General features: G+C 42.8%; 1 protein-coding gene across 1 annotated transcript; it reads left to right on the forward strand.

Moving 5' to 3' along the window:
• The first annotated feature begins 8,139 nt into the window (after positions 1-8,139).
• drd4b (dopamine receptor D4b) lies at positions 8,140-17,929 on the forward strand. Its single transcript, XM_052063983.1, has 4 exons — positions 8,140-8,442; positions 9,567-9,679; positions 10,252-10,847; positions 15,467-17,929. Exons 1-4 carry the CDS (start codon positions 8,197-8,199, stop codon positions 15,682-15,684), a joined length of 1,173 nt encoding a protein of 390 aa, XP_051919943.1. The 5' UTR covers positions 8,140-8,196; the 3' UTR covers positions 15,685-17,929.
• Positions 17,930-19,784: the final 1,855 nt, after the last annotated feature.

Here is a 19,784-nt window from a genome sequence, read left to right on the forward strand (position 1 = left end):
TTCCCCTGATGTTTTAAACTGTCACTGCTTGAAGACCGCTTTGTTGACACATAGTATGAATGCCAGTGTGTCTAAATGTTTAATTAATGTCTATGTTTGTAGGAAAAATATCTGGTGAACAACAGATGATATATTTAATAGCAACAGACCTACAATAAGTTACAATAGTACATTATTTTTCTTATTCTTATCGTACTCCTCTAAACACTCACTTGAGTCCTACTGTCATGGTTGCGATCGGTTGGCAACGAGTTCAGGGTGCACCCTGCCTAATGCCCGAAAACAGCTGGGATTGGCTCATGGGGATAAGTGGTTCAGGCAATAAGAATAAGACTTTATTTGTCCCATACTGGGGAAATTTACAGTCTACAGCAACAAGATTAGGGTAGAAAGAAGAAAGAAGAAAAAAACAAAAAAAAACACTGTTCAATTAAGTGCAATATGAATACAAATATGGACAAGGTCACAGTGCTATTTACAATTGGTTGTCACATCATTTAATTAATTTGTTTGTTTTAAAAAAAATATTCAGCAGCCTGACAGCAGTCGGTAGGAACGAGCGACGGTATCTCTCTTTCTTGCAGCGCAGGTATAACAGTCTCTGGCTGAAGGAGCTACCCAGTGCTGTCAGGGGGGGCTCGAGGTGGTGGGAGGGACTGTCCATTATAGCTTTTTGCTTAGTTAACATCCTTCTGTTGCCCACCTCCTCCAGAGTGTCGAGGGAGGAGCCCAGGACAGAACTGGCCTTCCTGACCAGTCGCTCCAGTCTCTTTCCGTCCCGGGCCGAGATGCTGCCTGACCAGCAGACAATGACATAATCGGGGGCCGAGGCCACCACCGAGTTATAGGAAGTCTTAAGGAGTCACTCCTGAACCCCCAAAGACCTCAGTTTCCTGAGTAGGAAGAGTTGGCTCTGTCCTTTCCTAATCAGTAGTAGACCAGTCCAGTTTGTTGTTCATAAGAATACCTAGGTACTTGTAGGAGGTCACCCTCTCTACGTCCATACCCTGGATTTTCATCGGTGCTGGTGGTGGTGAGGACTGTTTCCTGCAGAAATCCACGACCAACTCCTTAGTTTTCCTAGGGTTGATCTGGAGGTGATTCTGCTGACACCAGTCCACAAAGTGATAATGAATAAACAACTGGTTCTTGCCACACAAGTGCAAAGTGTTTGTCACCACTTTTGTGTTCCCCATTTCCTGTCCGTCCTTAAAGGGAAAGCCAACTCAAAAATGTTCTTCCATTACCTTACTAATCTAAACACGGCATTCTGATTAAGATTGCACCCCATGAGATTGATAAAAGTGGGTGTATTATGTTGCTTATTTCATAATCCACAAATCCAAGGTGAAGGAAAAAGTAAGTAAGGGACGACAAAGGACTGCAATATGTTGACACAGGTGATTGGGGAATGCTATAACACTCATTTGAACCAGATTCCCAACAACAAAAAGGTTGGATGGTGGTACAACTATTGCAGAAGTTGAAGAATTCTTGCGTTAAATCCACTCCGGTTGAGAGATAATGGCCTCAACCACACTATGTTATCAAGTTTTTAACCATTTCAGGGGCAGTGGTTGCGACAGTGGACAGCTTAAGTGTTATCAGGTTACAGCAGGGTTGTCAAACTCATTTTTGTCGCGGGCCACATTATAGTTACCAGTTCCCTTGGAGAGCCGTTATGACTGTGAAACCATTTAAGGAAGTCAAGAATAATGGTTTATTCAACTGTAGTTTAAGTTACTGTTATGAGGGTTTTGGTCACAAGAAAACTTACAATAGCTCTCTTATACTTTACGTATGAGAATTTGAAAAGTGGTTGAAAATTTTAGCAAGCATCACAGAAATCAGTCTGTTTGATTTGCTTTCGCGGGCCACATCAAATGATGAGGCGGGCCTGATCTGGCCCCCGGGCCTTGACTTTGACACCTGTGGGTTACGGTGCATGAAAGTGTTCATTTGGTCTATAAAAATATCTGTAACTAAATAAATAAATCAACAAAATCTACATGAAAAGAAGAAAAACAACAGCGAAGAAGGGAACGTTGACAATAATATTGGTGGGTGCTGATGGACGAAATAAGAAAGAAAGAAAATACAAAATAATGGAATAAAGGATGACGGTATGCTTCGGATTGAAAAACCTTGAGTGTTGTATTGAGAATTTTTGAATATGCAAGTCAAGGGCAGACAAAAGAACACATTGGACTTTCAGGCAGTCTGTTACTGTATCTTAAAACTGTAACCGCAAAGAGCTGTTGTGAATGAATCAAATGCAAAAATTGCATGTTTAGCAAGTGAGATACCCAACAACAATGCAACATAAAACAAATAACATGAAAGAAAATCCATACATTTTGGTTCTGGTTTTGAACTACTACTTCCACTCAATCGGTTTGTTCGGGCTACATTTAGCTGATGGATGAAGAACAGGAACAAAGGAACAAAAGGTCCCGTTTGGGGAAAAAAGCAGAAAATAAGGGGGAGTGACAAAAGCAATCATTATACAAAAATTATCAGCGCATGCTTATTTTCGATTTTTTTATTTCTCTGATTATAAATATGGGCTTTATTCATTGTGATCTTTGCATAAATGAATTGTATCTTTGTTTTCTCCCCTCAAAGGCACTTACTGTCATTCATTCATTCATTCATTCATCTTCCGAGCCGCTTGATCCTCACTAGGGTCGCGGGGGGTGCTGGAGCCTATCCCAGCTGTCTTCGGGCACTAGGCGGGGGACACCCTGAATCGGTTGCCAGCCAATCGCAGGGCACACAGAGACGAAATACCATTCACACTCACACTCACACCTAGGGACAATTTAGAGTGTTCAATCAGCCTGCCACGCATGTTTTTTTTTGGAATGTGGGAGGAAACCGGAGCACCCGGAGAAAACCCACCCAGGCCCGGGGAGAACATGCAAACTCCACACAGGGAGGCCGGAGCTGGAATCGAACCCGGTACCTCTGCACTGTGAAGCCGACGTGCTAACCACTGGACTTCCAGGCAGCCTACTTACTGTCATTTGTTGGTTTTATTCAATGACACTATATTTCCAACCCGAACATAGACATCCTTCAGTAATTTGTCAGATCTCAGGCATAAATCAACACATGCCCATCATGTGAATTTTTCAAAACAAGTCATTTAAAAAACAAAACAAAACAAAACAATAATGATCTTTTTTTCCAATCAAATCCAGGATATGCGGCAGTTGCGCTACAAAGGGTGTATCCTTTGTTTTTGTGCCAGGATGAGACTGAGTGCAGGGCTTCTAATCCACTGCAGTCAACACAGTGACGGGCAGACTGACCTAAAAAAATGGTGGTCAAGTTGCGGGACTGCACTAAAAGAGAAGCTTGAAGCTTCTGTCCCATTCTCTGTAAACTGTTTCTGTTTCATTTGATTTAGTTTTAACTTGAATGAAAATTGAAAAGGGTAGCGCGGTGTAAAAGTGTTTAGCACGTCGGCCCGTCAGTGCAGAGGTGCAGGGTTGGATTCTGGCTCCGGCCTTCCTGTGTGGCGTTTGCATGTTCTCCCTGTCCCTGTGTGGGTTTTCTCCGGGTAGTTTGGATTCCCCCCCACATTCCAAAAACATACATGGCAGGTTAATGGAACAAGTCTCAATTGTGATTGTGAGTGTAAACGGCTATTTGTCTATGTGTGCCTCGCGATTGCCAGGTCAGGGTGTACCTCGCCTACTGCCCGAAGACAGCTGGGATAAGCTGGGGCACACCCCGCGACCCTTGTGCGGATAAATGGATCAGAAAATGGATGGATGATGTGATTATTTTATTGTAGTGTTCCTGTTTCTTGACTGTACAGGTCATATGTAGGCCAACACTTAAAATAATAGTTTTTAAAAAATTGGTTGTTTTCATTGAAGTGTTTTTAAAATGAACACAAAGAAATCATCTATCCACTTTATAAAAAAATATCCCTTATTGATCAAATAAGGGAAATTTTGGGGTTTGAAAATGTAGACATTGCTTGATGCTCGTTCACTGTAATAAACACAGGTGGTGGCAATTTTATTGCTGGGAAAAGTGTCCCTAACCAGCTTTAATTGTATATGAGTGCCAGAACATAACAGTGTATGTAACTGATTGTTTCTCCCAACAATATATACAGTAGATCTATTTTTCCTATGTTTCTAAAATCATGTCAGCCGTATTTAGGGTGTTCCGAATGTTTTGTGATATGACTGAACATATCAGGATTTATTTCAGAATTCACAAATTCACAGTGACGGTTAAGTTTCTAGTTCCTCAATTGTCTTCTTTTTACTTACTTTTCTCTTGATGACATGTCTGCTCTCCCCACTGGAGCTTCTGACATGCCGACTTTGATGAAAAGTTGTCGGGAACTTTTAATTATGTGGCTTTGAGGACTGTTTGGTGGAAGTGAACCTTAATCACAGTGTTTTGGGATCCGACATTTATTTGCCCCGCCAGATGGTGTTCAGATTTGAAGGATTTATTACTCTCCCAGAGGCAATTCAGGTTTGAAGAAATTACTGTCACTTACATTTGCACCTCCATCACGTGCAGTTAGCCGGTGAACCACGAACAGAAGAGGTAGAATCAATGCAAAACTATTGGTCTCAATATTATGCATCCATTTTTAATACCATCTTACAATACAATACAATACAATACAATACACGCTGATTTATATAGCACTTTCACAACAGCGGCAGCTGTAACAAAGCGCTTAACAAAACAGTTAACATAAAGTAAAATAATAAACACAACACATGACATAAAACACGGATAGTCATGCAGTTCTAACCACTTTTCCATCACACGCTTTGTTGTTTGAAGCAGTTTGAGATGAAAGAGGAGAGAATCAAAGTGTCCTTTAACCAGTGGATCAGAGACGTCATGCTCAAAATGTGCACACGTCGGCTACAAGCTAAGTTTCAAAGTCAACAAGAAGCTGTAGCATCCATTGACGAAAAAAGAGATTGGTTCACTTCTCCTGTCCCATGGAAATCCATTTCAATTCCAAGCGGCGACTCACGGTTCCAAATACGCATCGGCGCTCTTTGCCAACGCTCCTCTCTCCTCATCCTCAACTTCAGCAGCCATCCATCCAGCCGCACCAACGCCGACTGTCCAACAGCACTGACATAGCCACTGAACAAATCGGGGTTGTGAAAAATGCTGCCCATTACTGGCGCAAAAAACACAAGCGCCCAGGTCTGTCCAGCACCGACAGTCAATGGCGCCGAAACGACAAACATGTGACAAAACAAAAGACAAAAACAGCAAAAAAGAACAATATATATATATATATTCGGCAAGTGCTCTTCAAGAGCCTTGCTTTTTTGTATATACAAAAATATATATATATATATCTTATGGTAAGATGGTATTAAAAATGGATGCATAATATGAGAGAAAGATTCTTACCCATTCAGGATCACGGGAAAACCGATGCCTGTCGCAAGTGAACACCTGAACAATAGAAATAACAATGGAGAAAAAAAGTGGTTTTAGTCTGTTAGTATTTTCCCTCGCATGATTTGGTGAAGTTCCAAACAAGAGCCAGGGAAAAAAAAGAGACCACCATGTTTTCTACAATGCTTGTTTGTGTTGATGTCTGGTGCCACTAAAAGTGCTTCAAGGAACGAATTGACACAAAGGAAAACATGGAAAGCCAAAAAGCACTGTTTTTGGCCGTACAGTATCATTGTTATTGATATAAAATGTCTCAATCAGCTCTTGATGCACAAAACAGGGTTAGATGGAGGCAACTGATTCGCTGTGTCGACCCCTGAAGGGAAAAGCCTTGAGGAAAAGAAGAAGCTCTTGAATTCAACTCTTATACATATGTACCTTTGGTTGTACTGGAGTCGTTTAAAATGAACAGGAAATTGAAGAAACAAAGGGTAGTCTCTTAATTTTTTTTTTTTTTGCCATGGCTGTAACAACAAAATAAAAATGTGTTTCATAGAAATTATGTATGCTCTGGTTCATTTTCCAAACTATCCAACGGCATTTCCAGTGAATAACATTTTTTATCATCACCAGTTCTATTTTTTGGGGGCTGGAGGGGAAAATTTCGCACAATATTTCAAATGGGTAATCTCAACGGTTAAAAAAAAAACAAAACACAAAGAGGATGCAAACAACTTGTTATATTTCTGTCATGATAATTTAAGGTGCAGGAAAACAACATGAAGAAAAATCAACTTGTTATATTTCTGTCATGATAATTTAAGGTGCAGGAAAACAACATGAAGAAAAATCAACTTGTTATATTTCTGTCATGATAATTTAAGGTGCAGGAAAACAACATGAAGAAAAATCATCTGTCAATAGTCGGACTCATTAGTCGTTAGACACTAGCAAGGAGACCAAACCGTCTCATCAGTATTCACATGTAGCTTCAAAAGCCTCGCTTTGGTATCCCCTTAACAACGCTTTCATCCATTGAAATTCAAGTTTAGGTTTTTGTTTCGGCCTGTATATCTTTTAAGGATGCAAGAATTGGCTCCCATAGTCGCTGTTGGGAAAAATACTGCCGTCCTGCCTCATATATTTTCTTTTTAATGAGGTTCTGACGTTTTTCCCGTTGCATTCGCAGCTTTTCTATAGTGGGGATTGGTGCATTGTCTTGCATGAGAATCATTGTTTTACGGTGGAAGGCACTTTTTCCTCTTTTTAAAACCATTCCGAGAAATGAGCACCTAGCGTCCCGCCGCCACCGTACTTGCTGACATTGCAAACCTTGTTCGGACCAAAAGCACAATATTCTCTGGTTGTGACCCCACTATTGTGCGATTTAATGTCATTATATTTCACATTCATAATTTTTATCCGGATTCTATACCGCTTTGTCCTTGTTATGGTCATAACTGGGTACACACTGGACTGGCTGGCTGACAAACAACATTTCTATCTTTCCCTGATTCAAATGATCAGCTCATCAGCAAGCTCTGCAGGAGCCTGATAAAGATCCCGATTGACACCTGTGATTCAAAACATTAACAATGGTGGCCGTCGAGGACTAGAGTTTGATTGACATCTGTGATTTAGAGTATCCAATCAATTGGTAATCATGCTTCCTGATTGTTGGTTATCTTATTATTAGTAGTATTTTAATTATTCAGTGTCACTGGGCCGCTCACTTCGGAAACTGAAAATAGAGTATTGTTTTATAAGGCCCTTGTCCCTTGGCCCTTGGGTTTGAGTTGGTTTTGATGAGTTTTGCTTGGTTAAGTTTTCCCGGTGCCCTTTTTGTCACTGTATGTCTTGTGAAGTTTTATTGTGTCCACTTGTGCTTGTCCACGCATTACCTTGTGTCAACTCCCTCAGCAGGTTTTGTCTTGTCCAGGTTCTCCTCATTGTCTCATCTGTTTGTTTTTATTTACCGGTAGTTTCCTTTTAATCGTAATTCCTTTTTTTTTTGGCTCATTGTCCTAGTCACATCTTGTTTCATTCAGGTTGGTTTTCCAAAGTTGTCAAATCGAGCTAAGTCCAGTCGTTTTATGCTAGTGTTTATTACTTTATTCTTTGAATCATGTTGTTTCGGACTCTTTACAAAGTAGCATTTTTGATCAATTCAAAAACGCTGCCTTTTGTTTTCTTTTCGTGAAATGTATTTGTGAGTGCACACCGGCCTCACTTGCCTGCATTGGCTGCTCATCCATACCTACTGTAACAAAAAATGTCTGTCATGTGCCCCCTTAGGTGTCACTTACAGTACATGTCCCTCACAAAGTGGCACTCGAATAGAAACAAAAGAAGATATATACTGTAACAATTACTGTATTTTTACATTACACTTCGAATATATAAATATTCAAAATACTCACGAATACTTTTTCTTAAAATGAATCGACGCAATGAGTCGACTAACATAGCAAATGAGATTCATTTTTTTTTTCCCAGCACAAATAGATGTCTGCCGCCCCAGCCGACAAAATACTCGCAAATCACGAGACTTTGGCGGGGATGCCGAACCGTGTCGTCAGCATTCGCTGCATCTTGTCCAAATCGATGGCGAAGCGGTGTTTTGGTCCTGTTCACTCGTGAGTTGAGCGTCTGTGTACGCGCAGCGCTCTCCGACTCCAGTCAGTCTCGGCCCGGATCGCTTCCTGAGCACAGCCGAATTTCCCTTATGCCCAATGGACACGATTCCTAAATGAAAACAACAACGGATAAGCTCGTTCGTATGCTTTCACCATCATGTTGGACAACTGCTCGGATTTTATCAACCTTACGCAGCTGGTGGTTCCGGTGGTTCACAGCTACCCAGCTCTTGTTTTGGGGATCTTACTCATCATGATCGTCATCTTCGGCAACGTGCTCGTGTGCCTGAGTGTTTACTCGGAGAAAGCTTTAAAAACTACAACAAATTATTTCATCGTCAGTTTGGCGTTTGCAGACCTGCTGCTGGCGGTTCTGGTTCTGCCACTCTTCGTTTACGCAGAGGTAAAACTCAAGTAGGCTCCACCCTACAAGTTATATGAAGGAGCTATGGACACACACATACACGCGCACAATATTTAACATGAGCGTACACGACAATAATTATCAAGTAAATTGCTTTTTTCGTATGTTATAATACAGTACCAGACAAAGTTGTTTACTTTTCTACATTGAAACCGCCAAGGAATAAAACCACAGCGAATTAGAGTCTGCCTGCTCCCTTATTTGACTTCACAATGGTTATAAGTAAAGTATGACTCATTTATGCTCAGACGTGTGAAGGCTATGTAATCACAGCTCCCATTAAGTGTTAAACGTCACCTGTCTGCAAAAGTATAGGACTCAGGGAACACTGGTGACACCTCCTTTTTAATTGGCTGCAACTGTGATCTTGTTATTGTTGTGCACACATGATTTTAGTATCTCAGTCAGTCAAACAAACTTTATTAATGCCGCCCTTTTCAGACTGAAAATGCACAATAGAAAAAAATAGAATGAGTTAAAACAAATAATGGTGGTCGATCAGCATGCATTTAGTAAATGTGTGCTGATCCTTGTCCTTGGCCTTGGCCTTGGCCTCGGAGTCAAGTCCTTGGCCTTGCCCTTGGCCTCGGGTTGCCGGTCCTTGGACACAACACTGGCATTTACCAGCTTCGACGTTGGAAAGGTTATTTTGGGAAAATGGAAGAGACGCTATGTAGAAAAGAAATATTGCACTGGAACAATGTTTCCTTAATTGAGGCTGTAGTGTTGCAAGACTATAGATTATAGATTTTTCTTGTGGCTGCTAAGATTTTTAGCAGTTAATGCAGTGGTTCTTAACCTTGTTAGAGGTACCATTCCCAACCAGTTCATATGCACATTCACCAAACCCTTCATTATTATTTTTTTTTACAAATTCAAGACAAAAAAAACAACACATTTATTAAAAACAGAAAAGAAGTAAACACCACTAGTATAAGTACAAAGTAAAAGTTTTTTACTTCTGCACCAAATGAACCAGCCAGTGATGGCCAAGCGGGCATGGTTAAAAACCACTGAGTTAATGTGTGTGCGTGTGTGTGTGTGCGTGTGTGTGTGTGTGTGCGTGCGCGTGTGTGTGTGTGTGTGTGTGTGCGCGCGAGCAGTTCCAGGGTGGAGTCTGGTCAATGAATATGTTTGTATGTGATGGCCTGATGACCATGGATGTGATGCTGTGCACAGCATCCATCTTCAACCTCTGTGCCATCAGTGTGGACAGGTAAGAATGCTCAAGAGTCAGACTGAAAATACATTCACCAGGCACTTCACTGGATACACTTAAGACGGGAGTGGGCAATTATTTTCCCAGCGGGGCCAAGCAGAAAATATTGTGGAGGGGGGGGCCAAAAGTTTGAAATAGAAATAGAAAATAAAGAAGATAGCACAATGTCTTTGTATGCCAGTAATAATGTAACATTCTCCACCATCACACTCAGCACCGGTTCTCCTCAAGGATATGTACGGAGCCTCCTGTTGTTCACGCTCTACACATTTGATTGCTCTCCGACTCTTCTTAGTCCAGTTTGAGGAAAGTTTTTAATATCATAACAATCAAACCATTCGAGGAAATATTGGACACTTTTAGAGTTGTTAACAGAATGGATTTTCTAATTCCGAGATTTAAAATTCCAGTTCCCATTTAAAAAAAAAAGATTCTCCAGCCGATGTGATTTTCTATCCATCCATCCATCCATTTTCGGTACCAATTGTCTTCATTAAAGTTATGCGTGAGCTGACTTTAAACTGGACTTCAAAATAATAACAGTCACAATTCCTTCTTTTGTTTTGCAGGTTCATAGCAGTGGCCATTCCTCTAAATTACAACCGCAAGCATGTGGACCGTCGTCAACTCATCCTGCTGTTAGGCACCTGGCTGCTCGCCCTAGCTGTGGCCTCACCTGTTATCTTTGGAATCAACAATGTGCCTAACCGTGAACCGAGGAAGTGTATACTCGAGGACAATAACTATGTCGTTTATTCCTCCATCTGCTCCTTCTTTATTCCTTGCCCCATCATGGTCCTGTTATACATTGGTGTCTTTCGCGGCCTGCGGCGCTGGGAGTTGGCCCGCAAGGCCAAATTGAGCAGCAGCATTGAAGCCTGCAGAAAGCTGCAGCATGCGGTCATCTCCACCGCCGTGCCCTCGCTGGCGGGCGCCATCCCTGGGCCTTTGTCGATGCCTCTACCTAGGATGATTGAAAGGGGCTTAGCTCAATCACGGCTTGACGATATGGATGACTGCATAAAGTACGAGATTCCTTACCCTCGTCAGTATGGAGAGAACTCCATACCCACAGTGACCTACAGACAAGAAGAGCACAGCAAGAAAGGAGCCAAGATCAACAGCAGGGAAAGGCAAGCCATGAGGGTGTTGCCTGTTGTCGTCGGTGAGTTTCGCTATTTTCACTTATTGAGTTCTTGAGTTGATGCATTGGAAGGTAAAGGTCACAGTTTTTTTTCTTTTGGCCATATCCTGAAATACTTGAAATGTTCTTCTTTAATGCCACACACCAACCTCTTTGGTATCGATGCGTGAGGGCGAGAGTGCTTGGTTTAGACCATACAGACAAATGTCTATGAATCAGCAAAAAAAAATAAAATAAAATAAAAAAATATATATATATATATAGGGGCGGCCCGGTAGTCCAGTGGTTAGCATGTCGGCTTCACAGTGCAGAGGTACCGGGTTCGATTCCAGCTCCGGCCTCCCTGTGTGGAGTTTGCATGTTCTCCCCGGGCCTGCGTGGGTTTTCTCCGGGTGCTCCGGTTTCCTCCCACATTCCAAAAATATGCATGGCAGGCTGATTGAACACTCTACATTGTCCCTAGGTGTGAGTGTGAGCGTGGATGGTTGTTCGTCTCTGTGTGCCCTGCGATTGGCTGGCAACCGATTCAGGGTGTCCCCCGCCTACTGCCCGGAGACAGCTGGGATAGGCTCCAGCACCCCCCGCGACCCTAGTGAGGATCAAGCGGTTAGGAAGATGAATGAATATATATATATATATATATATATATATATATATATATATATATATATATATATATATATATATATATATATATATATATATATAAAATCCTCATCTCACCCCTCGGGTGGTGTCCGTCTCTCATTCAGCTCGGGTCCTCTACCAGAGGCCAGGAAGCTTGAGGGTTCTGCGCAGTATCCTTGCTGTTCCCAGCACTGCACATTTCTGGACTGAGATGTCCGATGTTGTTCCCGGGATCTGTTGCAACCACTCATCTAGTTTGGGGGTCACTGCCCCGAGTGCTCCCACCACCACAGGCACGACTGTCACCTTTACCTTCCAGGCTCTCTCCAGCCCCTCTCTGAGCCCTTGGTATTTCTCGAGTTTCTCGTGTTCCTTCTTTCTGATGTTTCCATCACTTGGGACCGCTACATCCACTACAACGGCTTTCCTCTGCCCTTTATCTATGATCACGATATCTGGTTGGTTCGCCATTACCATCTTGTCAGTCTGGATCTGGAAGTCCCACAGGATCTTCGCTCTGTCATTCTCCACCACCTTCGGAGGTGTTTCCCATTTTGACCTTGGTGTTTCCAGTCCATACTCCGCACAGATGTTTCGGTAGACTATGCCAGCCACCTGGTTATGGCGTTCCATGTCAGAGGAGCACAGCAACCTCCCTGAACAGAACCCGGTTACCATAACAGTGGCAGACATACAGGAAAGAGTCTCAGATATGAAGAACTGGACAGCCCCAGCCCGGACATGGTCCACACTTACTGGCTAAAGAAACTCACAGCACTCCATATAATATATAATATAATAAGGTGGCCAAAGGAAGAGATTCAGACCACGGACATTAAGACCCGAAAGCTCCTAACCATGCATGGAGGGTTCCATCCCAAATCCAGCACCCTGAGACTGTACGCAAGCCGAATAGGTAGGAGGCCGGGGACTAGTGAGTGTGAGAGCCACTGTCCAGGATGAAACATCCAAGCTCCATTAATACATCAAGGAGAAGGCTCCAACGGATGACGTACTCAGAGAATGTCTCAGACAATGGGGAACAGAGGATGAGGCGCTGGAAGAGGGACCATCATGGGAGGAAAAGCCCCTACACGGGATGTACCACCGGACCATAACTGAAGTGGCTGATCTCAAGAAGTCCTATCAGTGGCTAGAGAGGGCTGGCCTGAAGGACAGCACAGAGGCACTCATCCTGGCCTTGAGCACCAGAGCCATCGAGGCCCAGATATACCACACCAGATAAGACCCAAGGTGTAGGTTGTGCAAAGAGGCACCTGAGACGATCCAACACATAACTGCAGGGTGTAAGATGCTGGCAGGGAAAGCCTACATGGAACGCCATAACCAGGTGGCTGGCATAGTCTACCGAAACATCTGTGCGGAGTATAGACTGGAAACCCCAAGGTCAAAATGGGAAACACCTCCGAAGGTGGTGGAGAATGACAGAGCGAAGATCCTGTGGGACTTCCAGATCCAGACTGACAAGATGGTAATCGCGAACCAACCAGATATCGTGATCATAGATAAAGGGCAGAGGAAAGCCGTTGTAGTGGATGTAGCGGTCCCAAGTGATGGAAACATCAGGAAGAAGGAACATGAGAAACTCGAGAAATACCAAGGGCTCAGAGAGGAGCTGGAGAGAGCCTGGAAGGTAAAGGTGACAGTCGTGCCTGTGGTGGTCGGAGCACTCGGGGCAGTGACCCCCAAACTAGATGAGTGGTTGCAACTGATCCCGGGAACAACATCGGACATCTCAGTCCAGAAATGTGCAGTGCTGGGAACAGCAAGGATACTGCGCAGAACCCTCAAGCTTCCTGGCCTCTGGTAGAGGACCCAAGCTGAATGAGGGACGGACACCACCCGATGGGTGAGATGAGGATTTTTTTTTTGTTATATATATATATTTTTTATTTTTTATTTATTTTTATTGAGAGAGAGAGAGAGAGAGAAGTCAGATAATGTGGCTGGGGCATCCGGTTAGAATGCCTCCTGGACACCTCCATGGTGAGGTGTTCTTGGCAGGTCGCACAGGCACATCCCAGGACATGCTGGAAAGACTATGTCACCCAGCTGGCCTGGGAACGTCTTCAGATCCCCCCGGAAGTGTTGGAAGCAGTGGCTGAGGAAAGGGAAGTCTTGGCTTCCCTGGTAAAACTGCTACGCCCGCGGCCCAACCCCGGATAAGTGCTAGAAAATCAATGGAGGGATACATTAAGGAAAAGCTCATTTCATTTCAACCCATTAGGGCTCTGAGGTCTGTAGATTGAAGTCAGTTAGTTGAGCCCTGCTTTCAAATCAAACATTGTGAAGTGACATTGAGCTGACATGCTGCGCTCAAGTGGAATAAACTGCCAACAGAAGTAAAGTCTGCCCTATGTATCAATCTTTTTAAATCCAGGTTAAAAATGATGGCCCCCCATACTTAAATTAATTGTAATTGTATTGATTGTAATCGTCTCCAGTCTTTTAATAATTATTTTTATGCTATGTTTGTTCTCTTTGCTTTTCCTTTAAAATAAAATGCTTTTAGGTGTTGTACTTTTGGTTGGATGAAGCACATTAAGTTGCCTTATGTATGAAATATGCGACATAAATAAAACTGCTTGCATAATATTCCATTCCGTTTTCGTCACCTCATTGTCGTACTAATTTTTCGTTATCTGTTCCCACTTACGATAAGATAACCTTTATTTGTTTCACACTGGGGAAATTTGCAGTCTCCAGCAGAAAAATTGGGCGTGGGGGAGGGGGGCAATAAAGTGTTTCATTGCACAAAATAAATGTTTCAGAAAAGAACGGAACTATACAGTTCAATATAAGTGCAATATAAATACAGCATTGCCTTCTCATTAAGGCCACTCCTATCCTGTCTGGAAGAAATCAAAACCTGGATGGGACAAAATTTCTTGAAATTCAACGAAAAGAAGACAGAGGTGATATTGTTTGGTCCCAGTGGCCCTTGTACATTCCATCTTGTAGACTTGGGCCCCCTGTCTCCTTATCTGAAATCAACGGTCTCAAACTTGGGCCTTAAACTGGACAGTGATTTCAAACTCGATCGGCAAATTGGTGCCGTTGTTAAATCCAGCTTCTTTCACCTTAGACAGCTGGCCAAAATAAAACCTCTCCTCTCACATGAAGACTTTGAGACAGTAATTCATGCCTTTGTCACATCCCGGCTCGATTACTGCAATGCCCTTTACTTTGGAGTCAGCCAGTCCTCCATTAAGCGCCTTCAGCTGGTCCAGAATGCCGCTGCTCGCCTCTTGACTGGTACTCGTAAGACGGAGCACATAACTCCTACTCTGGCATCCCTTCACTGGCTCCCCATTCATTTTAGAGTTATTTTCAAGATCCTCCTCTTTGCTTTCAAATCTCTGAATAATCTCGCGCCACCTTACCTCTCTGAGCTCATCCGCCCCTACACACCTGCCCGGCGCCTCAGGTCTGTGGACCAGTCTTTGTTAGAAGTACCAAGAACTAAACTGAGGCTCAGAGGGGATCGAGCCTTTTCTGTTGCTGGTCCCTCTCTCTGGAATGACCTCCCACTGAACATTCGGCAAGCCTCCTCGCTGCCCATCTTCAAAGCCCTCCTCAAAACTCACGTGTATTCTTTGGCATTTGACTCAGCATGACCCAAATTATGATCTTAGTAATACTGTTTGAGGCCCTCTACCGCCTTTATTACCGATTTGTCTTACTGTTTATTGTGCATGTTAAATCGCTCCATGTACAGCACTTTGTATGCAGCGATGGCTGTTAGAAAGTGCTCTATAAATACTGTTGACTTGACTTGACTTGACTAAATGGAACAAACGGATGGAATTGCACCAATGTTATTCAATGTAGTTTGGCAGGCTGTGAAATCTATGGCATTGTATATTCTTCCATTACTTCACCAAAGTGAATGAGCTATCTACTATTTATGAATTTCTGTGTGAAACAATTGATCATCAGACAAGTCTATGATAAATTATTTGTAATAATACTGCCTTTATACTTTCATTCAGGCTGCTTCCTCTTCTGTTGGACTCCATTCTTTGTGGTCCATACCACTCGAGCTGTGTGCTTGAGGTGTGAGATACCGCCCGGACTAACAAGTACGGTGACCTGGCTGGGCTACGTCAACAGCGCCCTCAATCCCATAATCTACACCATCTTCAACACAGAGTTCAAGAAATTTTTCAAGAAATGCTTCAGAAAATGCTGCTCCATGTGCTTGTTCTGATTAATACTATGACCGTTTGCATTGTCAACTGGTCAAGATGTGGGTGGTTGGTGGAGATTGTTTTGATTTTGGTGTGCTCATAAACAATCTACATACAGTCATGCATCAATCTGTCGTACCACAAAACTGTCACTTGGTAATAATATGTTCTTGATTTTCTGCGAGAACAGAGAAGCACAATCAGTTTCAGAGGTTGGAGAGCTTGTCTTAAGGAGCTTTTTATCTTCTGTGCATATCTACGAAAAGGGACGTCTGCAAAGAAAAATTATTTCAAGCCTAAAATGTGCTCAACTAGTGAGAAACTTTTTTAAAACGTGTTTTTCTCTCAATATTGTGGCAGTGCGCGGCTTGGCAAAAGGACATTGATGTTGGGATAATAGTGATGTTGTGGATGTGCTTTGAAAATGGAAACGTTGTAACAGGAAATTCGAAGTGGGATTGGTACTGAGTGCCCTGGTCAGATGAGGCCTTTGCTGAGCAATTGTATGCTCTCTTTTTACTTTTGTTAGTCTCAAATTATTTCAGTCACGATTTTTTTGGTTATGAACATAGGGTAGCACTAGTTTTGCCTACATGTGCATTCCTTTCACTGACTGGTGATCAGTCCAGGCGCGCACATCAAGGTCACTCAAAATGTAGCTTTTTGTGTATACAAGGAATAGGTAGATCTCAATTTAGGTACATCTCAAACCCGTTTGCAATTTTCCCTGATTCAGAACTAAGTCTGGCACAGTGGGGCCTTCAACATTAGACTGAGTTTCAAGTATTAGAGACAGCTCTCAGTATGATATAGTGCAGTTACATTACAGAATATCCCATTACAAAGACAATGATGGATATATGCTTAAATTCATGTTCCACTGAGAGCTGGGCATTAGCTTCAATGGCTAAATGTTGGACACAGCTCTTATATTGGAATTTATTTGATTGTGTGAGTGCCCAGTCGGTGTACTGTGTACTGAGCTGTTTTTACGATCACATTTTACTCTCGAACTGATCACTGATCGAAATGCCCCTTCCATCAATAGTACCACTGTAGCATGTGATTTTATTTTCAAAAACTAAATATAATCTCTAAATTGTGTATGGTGTTGGATAAAATGTCCTGAAATTGAAAGTATCCCTGTACTGAGCAATAAGAGTTTATTGATTCATGACTGACTGTGCTTACTGCATCCACATTTTATGTGGAAACATTGGTAATAAATGTTGGCAGCTTTTTTGTGGTCACCTCTGGCCAGGGTTCTGTCAGGGTGAAAAATAACGACTCACTCATGGGTGACTCTGTAGGGAAATCTTTCCTGACTAACATCATCAACCAGGATCTTAACTCGATCTGCAGGCTTCATAACATTGATTGGCGATGCTAAAATCAGCAAGCTGCACATATCGCCTAATTCCTTTTCATATCAGTTCATCATCGCCTTTCGTGTCATTAAAGAATCTTGTACAGATGACATTTTTGCTGCTTCCGTGAAGATTGGCGATGTTACGATTCACAAAACTTACAATCTCCTGAATGCTCGCTGGCCCAACTCAGCACTTCTGTGTCATCCTTGATTCGATGTGATTTTGTTTGTTTGTTTATTTAACATATAAAACAATGCATTTAAATAGCCACCCATTGTCCTGGAGTTATGCTGCAGATCATGAGTAGATACATCTTTATAATCATGGGCCTCTTTTCTCTGACCGTTTCTGACAACATGTACTTTCTACTGAAGCCGCTGGAACAAAGACTTACGACGACATCATCACATGCCATGCATAAGACAGTATGTTGAAGCTGGTTTAAAGGCAACAAAACCTGGCAAAGGTGTCGGTGATCCATTTAACGTGTCAATTTTGGAACATATCTGGAGATTTTCATGACAGCGGTCAAAGAACCCAGTGAAGGACGTTTGCCTACAGCAGGCACTTCAGTGTTTACCAATCCAGCCTGCCATATATTTAAGGACCGCCAAGCTCTTGTCGGATTAATGACCTTGCTCGCTGTAGTGCTTCAAGTGTTGTTTTCTAGACCTCTCCATACTCTCCATAGTCACTCATTATTCATAGATTTTTTTTCCGAAGCTTTGTTATTTTTTTCTTGATACCGGTATTTTTTATGTTTAGCTTTGCATTATTGGCTTCTTGACACAGCGCTTTAGTTTATACATTGTTTCTCATGGGACCTTGTGACCAGCGATTTCTGTTTGTACGTGGTCAGTGCACTTTTCTGTAAATAAATATTTTTGTTATCGCACTTCGTTTGAGCCTGCAATCCTGCAATCCAAAAATAATTATTCACTTCGGTCCAGACGCTGACATAATAATCCGACCACCATGGATTCTGCAGACTCGGACAAATTTAGGAATGCTTTGGCCAGCCGAGGACAACTGTTGGCTCAACGGGGAAGCACGCTAACAGAGCTATGTGGTGCGCTTGCCCTGTTGGCCAAGACTTTAAAAAAATGTTGGACCAGCAACCTTCCACCTACGCCCAAGATGGCTCCAAGGTTGCATTTATCATGAGTCTGTTGATTGGTCAAGATGTATCTTGATGAGTTGGCACTAGAGGAGTGGCGTCACGATCTTGAGGGAGCTGAAGAGCCATTTATTGACCAAAAGAGTAAAAAGATTATAAATGTCATTAAGTCATTGCCTCTTCTTAGATAACATTTTAATTACGTCCATAAAATCAAAAATATTGGGACGCTTATTGTAATATTTTCAGGCTATTAAGTGTGCATGCTCATACATGGGCATGAGTAGAGATGTGCACATACATTTTGCTCACAATTGGTCGTAGTTTAGGTGCAGTAGTTGACGTTAATGTTTCCTCTCAAGGAGTCCATATGAAGCGGAAACGGCTTAACGACGTCCATAAACTCAAAAATATTATAATTCTTAGGATAATTTTCAGACTATGAAGGGGGCATGAGAAGAGATGTGCACATAAACGTTCGTGACTATCTATTGTTTTTATGGGATACTGTATTATCCATCCATCCATCCATCATCTACCGCTTATCCGGGGCCGGGTCGCGGGGGCAACAGCTTTAGCAGGGAAGCCAAGACTTCCCTCTCCCTAGCTACTTCTTCCAGCTCTCCCCGGGGGATCCCGAGTCGTTCCCAGGCAAGCTGGGTGACATAGTCTCTCCAGTGTGTCCTGGGTCTTCCTCGGGGTCTCCTCCCGGTGGGACATGCCCGGAACACCTCACCAGGGAGGCGTTCAGGAGGCATCCGAATCAGATGCCCAAGCCACCTCATCTGGCTCCTCTCGATGTGGAGGAGAAGCGGCTCGACTCTGAGCACCTCCCGGATGACTGAGCTTCTCACCTTATCTCTCTGGAATTACCTCCCACTGAACATTCAGGAAGCCTCCTCGCTGCCCATCTTCAAATCCCTCCTCAAAACTCACTTGTATTCTTTGGCGTTCGACTCAGCATGACTTAGATTTGTTCTTGATTTTACTGTTTGGTGCTTTCTACCGCCTTTATTACCGATTTGTCTTACTGTTTATTGTGCATGTTAAATCGCTCCATGTACAGCACTTTGTATGCAGCGATGGCTGTTTGAAAGTGCTCTATAAATACTGTTGACTTGACTTGAACAATAGTTGAATAAAACTTTATTCTTGACTTCTTTGTAGAGTTTCAGTCATCACGGCCAAGGGAAATGTGGACCAAGACAAAAACGAGTTTGACACCCCTGCTTTAAACATTTCCAGGCTCTCCAGAAGTTATGCTTCATTCTGCAATTCTTTGTCTTTGTTAGGTCATGAATTCAGTTTAAGCATTTTGACTCATGTATTAACAACTCGCTTTGCTATTCCAAACTATAATCCATTCATCCATTTTCTTATCTGCTTTATCCTCACAAGGGTCGTGGGGGGTGCTGGAACCTATCCCAGCTGTCTTTGGCACTAGGCGGGGGACACCCTGAACTGGTTGCCAGCCAATCACAGGGCACACATAGACAACCATTTGCGCTCACACTCACACCTAGGGACAATTTTGAGTCTTCCCTTAACCTGCCAAGCATGTTTTTGGAATGCGGGAGGAAACCGGAGTACCTGTAGAAAACCCAAGCAGAACATGCAAACTCCACGCAGGAAA

The sequence above is a fragment of the Hippocampus zosterae genome, chromosome 4 (assembly GCF_025434085.1).
Source record: "Hippocampus zosterae strain Florida chromosome 4, ASM2543408v3, whole genome shotgun sequence".
NCBI classification, from domain to species: Eukaryota; Metazoa; Chordata; class Actinopteri; order Syngnathiformes; family Syngnathidae; genus Hippocampus; species Hippocampus zosterae.

Coding starts and splice junctions, on each gene's coding strand:
- drd4b (XM_052063983.1), top strand. CDS start 8,197: ATGTTGGACAACTGCTCGGATTTTATCAACCTTACGCAGCTGGTGGTT. Junction 9,680..10,251: donor TGTGCCATCAGTGTGGACAG/GTAAGAATGCTC, acceptor TTTGTTTTGCAG/GTTCATAGCAGTGGCCATTC. Junction 10,848..15,466: donor GGTGTTGCCTGTTGTCGTCG/GTGAGTTTCGCT, acceptor ACTTTCATTCAG/GCTGCTTCCTCTTCTGTTGG.